The following is a 6,000-nucleotide window of genomic DNA, read 5'->3' on the forward strand; positions in this document are numbered from 1 at the left end:
AGCTCTCTACTCTGATGGTTGGGTGGGTTAAGGCAGAGGTTTCTGTCGGAGAGAGAGGACCAGGTAGGTCCTGCGAGCCTACAGGAGGCCTCTGGGGTAAGGCTGGCTGTGGGTATGGCTGCCCCCACTGTGCAGACGTGCCAGGTGAGCATCCCCCACCCCAGAATTTTCTGCAGCCCTCCTCGTTCTTCTGTCTCCCTTTCTCCAGCAGGAGCCCTCTTCTCTCCAGGTCTGCCCCTGATTTCCGTTTTGTGCTGACACCCTCACACAGTGACCATGTTGTTGTTGTTGCTGCTGCTGCTATGTGCCATCGAGTCACTTGTGACTCATAGAGACCCCATGTACAAGAGCCCTAAACACCATTCTGTCCTGTGCCAACCTTGCCATCCCAAACACACTCATTCCCACCACTCCACTCACAGAATCGAGTGTTGGGTATTTGTGCAAACACACGCTTGGTGGAGCAAGCAGATCAAGGTCATCTATACCTGCTTCCCTTTTTAAAACAGTGATCTCCACCAGAGATGACAAATGGGGCCTGTTCAGGGCCGGGGCTGAGGCTGAGCTGCTTCGGCTGTCACCTGACCCTCTCCAGTAATGACCTGGCTTGATGGAAAGGGTAGTAGTTGCCTGGCATACCTACACTAACAAAACGTACCAAGGGTTGATTGCATACCAGCCAGAGGTTCTGAGTTTGGGTCTGTTTCCTGCTCAGCATGGAAGACATTGTCCTCTTACTCAGGACCCCAGCTGGTTTGCTCCTCATACGAGCCTCCCTCTGTGAATGCTCTTACTGGGTCACCCCACCACCAACCCAAGCCAAGCGCTTTCACGTAATACCACATTCCTCTTGTCTTTCGCCCACTAGATGCTCGAGGGCTGATTCGGTGGATGTTGATGGTGAACCCTGACCGCCGGGCCACCATCGAGGACATTGCCAACCACTGGTGGGTGAACTGGGGCTACAAGAGCAGCGTCTGTGACTGCGACGCCCTGCACGACTCCGAGTCCCCGCTCTTGGCTCGGATAATTGACTGGCACCACCGCTCCACGGGGCTGCAGGCTGAGGCCGAGGCCAAGATGAAGGGCTTGCCCAAACCCGGCCCCTCCGAGGTCATGCTGGAGCGCCAGCGGTCACTGAAGAAGTCCAAGAAAGAGAATGACTTTGCCCAGTCGGTCCAGGACCCTGCGCCCGAAAGCCCACCCAAGCTGACCTCCAAGAGGCCCAAGGGGATCTTGAAGAAACGAAGCAACAGTGAGCACCGCTCCCACAGCACTGGCTTCATCGAGGGGGTGGTCAGCCCCACCTTACCCTCTTCCTATAAGCTGGAGCAGGACATGTGCCGGACAGGGGGGCCCCTCCCCAGCTCCCCCGAAGCCGAAGTGCCTGGGAAACTCAGCCCAAAGCATTCGGCCACCATGCCCAAGAAAGGGATCCTGAAAAAGACTCAGCAGAGAGAATCGGGTTACTACTCCTCTCCGGAGCGAAGCGAGTCTTCAGAGCTGCTGGACAGTAATGACGTGATGGTCAGCAGCATCCCTTCCCCAAGCCCCCCGGACCCAGTCAGGGTAGCGACCCACAGCCTCTCCTGCCGGAGGAAGGGTATCTTAAAACACAGTAGCAAGTACTCCTCGGGCGCCATGGACCCGGCCCTCATCAGCCCCGAAATGCCCACACTGGAATCCTCGGCCGAGCCCGGCATCCCCACAGAGGGCCTCTCACGGAGCTACAGCCGGCCGTCCAGCGTCATCAGCGATGACAGCGTCCTGTCCAGTGACTCCTTCGACTTGCTGGATGTACAGGAGAATCGCCCCGCCCGCCAGCGCATCCGCAGCTGCGTCTCTGCTGAGAACTTCCTCCAGATCCAGGACTTTGAGGGCCTCCAGAACCGGCCCCGGCCCCAGTACCTGAAACGGTACCGGAACCGGCTGGGAGACAGCAGCTTCTCCCTCCTCACGGACATGGATGACGTGACTCAGGTGTACAAGAAAGCCCTGGAGATCTGCAACAAACTGAACTAACTCAGAGGGCGGGCACAGGGGTTGGGGTGGGCATGAGTGGAAGGGGAGCAATGACTTGGGCTTACAAGTGGGGTCCTTCCTTGCTGGTCATGGCAACGGATTAAGAAAGGACTAGTGCCATCTTGCTTATAGCCTGTGCTAGAGCCTAAAAGGAAGGAGTGCGCTCGCTACCAGTTCTGCCACGATCTCGTGGCCAAAGTCACCTCGTGATGGGAGAGTCAGCATCTGGGTCCTCACTGACATTTGCTTTTACAGCATGTCCTGGAGAACCAGCTTGCCAGGGGAGCTGGGACTGGCCGGCACCTAGTGGGATGGAATCCTTGAGGAAGGAACCATTTCTCTAGAAATCATCCAATTGCTTCTGGAGGAGGAGCAAGAGAGACTGGGCTCACCTTCTTTGGGTGAGCCCCACAAGCATGCTCCCCTCCATCTCACATTAGCAAGCTGCTTTGACTGCATGGGGCTGGCAAATAGATTTCATTGGCCTCAGCTTGAATCCATGATCCACCAATAGTGTCCACTGAGTGTGCTGGTTTGAGTAGCGTTCTTTAATCGTCTTCCCAGATAGAAGACGAGTGCTGTGGTTCAGTAGTAATGTCTGCCATAGGAATGCGAGGGGAGATGGTGGCACTCATCCTTAGCCTGGCAAAGCCCCGGAAGTTAGGTTAAGGCATCCTATGGGGTATTACATACCACTGGTTTGTTAAATTATGACTCTACCCTGGATAGAAATAGAGCCTTGATCACAGAGAAAATGCTTTGAACTCCACTGAGGACATAGTAGAATTAGCACTTGGTGATGATTCTTTTTTTTTTTTTTTAAGTGTCCTGCTTCTGCCTCTTCTTCGGGGGTGGACAGAGAGCAAGATGGTAGTATCAGAGGTCAGAACGATGGTGTACGGCTGAGCACAGATGATTGGAAGTTGATCCACACTTGCAAAGGGCTAGTTGGTTTCTATTATATCTCAGTATTAACTGGAATGCTGCTTTGTAGACTCCCGCTTGGCAATGGGATGCAATACTCACTGCCCGCAGTCTCCAAAGGATTAACTGGTCCAGCGGTTTCCCCTGTTTACTACTACTAGCAAACCGTTTCTCTGTGCACAGACTCCTCCGAGGAAGATGAGTTTGCTTCTAAGAAGTTAGTATGGAGGTGGGATAGATGTCTGGGTGAATAAAGGAAAGTCTGGCAAACGATGTTTGTCCCCAAATGTAAAGGGGCTGGATTAAGGTCTTGAAGGTGGATGTGAATTCCTAGGCTTTGGGGGAAAAGAAAGTTTGTTCACATGAGAGGTAGAGTGGGTTGAAGGAAACATAGGAGAAGGAGCATTTCCTTAGAAGTCTTCCACATGCTTCTGGGGAAAGAAGAAAAGAAGAAGCCCTTTACGGTGAAAGATTCTTTTGTTAAAAAGTCTCAAAACTAGGTGCATTACTCTAACACCTAGATTATAGGTGATAGGACGACTTCACTTCCACAAGGAGATTTTTTTTAGGAGTCTGGCTTTGTAATTAATATTCTCTTTGGGATGACTTCTGATTCTACTGGTCTTGGGAAACAGAAACCATGAAATCAGGATAGCTGGTCTCAGGTAACCACCTAGATGTATGAGGAGGGCTAGTTTTGAGGCAATCTTTGCGAAAGCCAATGGACAAGCTTAGGGATATGAGAACACATCCACCCACCCCACCGTATTAACTAGAAAGGATGTTCCCTCTCACTCAGGGGATCATGGTTCGCTCCTCCCGTTCCCACCAGGCCTAGTGTTTGGCCTTGTGTAGTTTTTCAGGGTTAGTCGAGCATGTCTTAGGGGAAGCTGTTTTTCCCTCCACTCAATTCCACCTTCCTCCTAAACTCCAATAGAGGTAAAAAGGGAAAAATGTAAAACTCTTTGTAGATAGCATTGTGAGTGCGTGGAGGGTGTCCCGTAAGCTCCACGCCCTCTCCTCCTTGCCGTCTTTATGCAGCCTTTTCTGGAAGCCCAGCTCCTGCTGTACACTGCCAGCCACTCTCGCATGTCCACTGGCCTGGTGCATAGCTGTCAGTATGACTTCACATAACACCTGCCTATAGATCCATGTGGTTTTCCCTTTTGCAAAGTGATTGCATTTGTTAGTATTTCCTGTTCTACTAATCTTTAGGTAAAAATGATTCTATTTAAAAAAAAAATCACATACCACCCAACCCCTTTTGCCTCCTCCTGAAACGCAAGTGTATATTCTCTTTCGTCAAACTTAGACAGGTGATTGTGGCAAAGAAAGGCCTTGGCTCAGAGGCAAACCTCTGCGTTGAGTCCTGTTCTGCTGCTAACTAGCTGGTGGCCTTAGGCAACTACAGTGTCTTTGGGGCTACGTGTCCCCTTCGTAGAGGGCTGATCTCTCAGGTCCTGCCCAGCGCCAACATTCTGCTAGCGTCCTCTGCTTCTTCATGGAATGTTGACTATGGCCTTTCCAGGGAAAAGTTGGAATAGAGGGAAGACTTTAAAAAGCATCACCTCTCCTTCCTGACTAAAGCCCTGCCATCCTCACCAACCAAGGAAGTCATGCTTGTTTTATTTATTTCCATAGGATTACAAATGAGACACTTTTCTGACCCAGGGGACAAAGCAAGCGATCCGATGTCCCTTTCCCGCCCACTTCCTCTGTGGGCTTTTCAGTGTCTTAGTTTACACATCTGCCAAAGGGGTGGAATTATACTTTTTTTTTTTACAGGTAAATTTCAAGGCACGTTCAGTTTTCAGAAAGTGCTTCAAGACCCCAGGTGAAATGAAAATACTCAGTACAGCCTGAATACCCATCCCTGCTATCAGGTGCTGCCTGTTGGTGACAGAAGCATGTTTCAGGGTGGAATTCAGGCCTGGTTTGCTCCAGCCTGCTGTCTTGAGTACAAATGTGAATGACCAACTGACTGCTTGTTGCCAAACTGGAAATGTTCTGTAGGGATTTACTGGCATGCTATCATTCCTAGAAAAGAAAAAAAGAGAAACTTGACTGCACATTTTTTTAAAAAAAAAATCCATGTTGTGACTTTTATTTAATTTCTTTTGGTAATAAAAAGTTGACTTTTTTATTTGAATTTGTCTTTTTTTATTTATTGGTCTGAAAGGCATTTCAAAGGTATTATAATAATATATTGGTATAATTTAATTGGTGCAACATGCTTTATGGCTCCAGTCAAAACTGCTTTTCCCTCATTTGATTGCTTTAAGCCCAGAATAGCCTACAGGGAAAAGAAAGCTGGATAACCACCCAAAGTGTTTGTATTTTCATTGGAAATGGATTTTTGGAGGGTTGTTTTTGGTTGTTTTTTTTTTTTTAAATTAAATAAATGACAATGAACTGAACTCCTGGTACTTCTTTATTTGGTGTTTTTCTCCTTTTCAAGTGACAAGACGGTTACAAGTCACTGAAGCCCACCCAAATTAATTTAGGCTCAAAGAGGAGGAATTATTTGTTCTGTCCAGAAGAAACCCAGCCGGAACCAGAAGTGGGGCCCGAGAGAACTGCTTGCTGCTATCTTTTTTTTTTTCCCCCAGGAGCATGTTTATTGTGCTTGAGAGGATACATCAGGTGCTCTCTGAGCTACGAAGGGTAAAAGGAAATCCTCTCATTACAAACTGACAAAGGTCAAAGGTAAGACATTTTCACAACAGCAAGTACCAAATGCTCAGAAATAGATCTGGGTTTAATACAAATGATGTAATTTCCTAGTCATCTACAGCTACTTTTATAACTTCATACAGATAATGAATTAGGCTAAAATGCACTATAATATTTGGTAGACTTCAGGATCAGTATCCTTAGTACATCACAAAATACATTTTGATATCCCAAAGAGGCAAGACTTGCAAGTAGGCGTTTTAAACATAACTAAGAAAACAAATAGATTCATCCTAGAGAGGGTTAAACCAGGCTGCTCCTTGGAGGAAAGGATTCTGGGGCTTCGCCTGACATACTTTGGACATGTTGTAAGGAGAGACA

The 6,000-nt window shown here is 48.5% G+C and overlaps 1 protein-coding gene across 1 annotated transcript in view; it reads left to right on the plus strand.

Moving 5' to 3' along the window:
* NUAK1 (NUAK family, SNF1-like kinase, 1) overlaps window positions 1-2,022 on the plus strand; it is a 109,496-nt gene extending 107,474 nt beyond the window's left edge. Inside the window, exon 7 of the mRNA XM_006897545.1 lies at window positions 869-2,022. Coding sequence (XP_006897607.1) covers window positions 869-2,022 — 1,154 coding nt within the window. The remainder of the gene's footprint in view (window positions 1-868) is intronic.
* Window positions 2,023-6,000: the final 3,978 nt, after the last annotated feature.

The sequence above is a fragment of the Elephantulus edwardii genome, unplaced genomic scaffold (genome assembly GCF_000299155.1).
Source record: "Elephantulus edwardii isolate Elephantulus edwardi_28Jun2011 unplaced genomic scaffold, EleEdw1.0 scaffold00211, whole genome shotgun sequence".
Taxonomy (NCBI): Eukaryota; Metazoa; Chordata; class Mammalia; order Macroscelidea; family Macroscelididae; genus Elephantulus; species Elephantulus edwardii.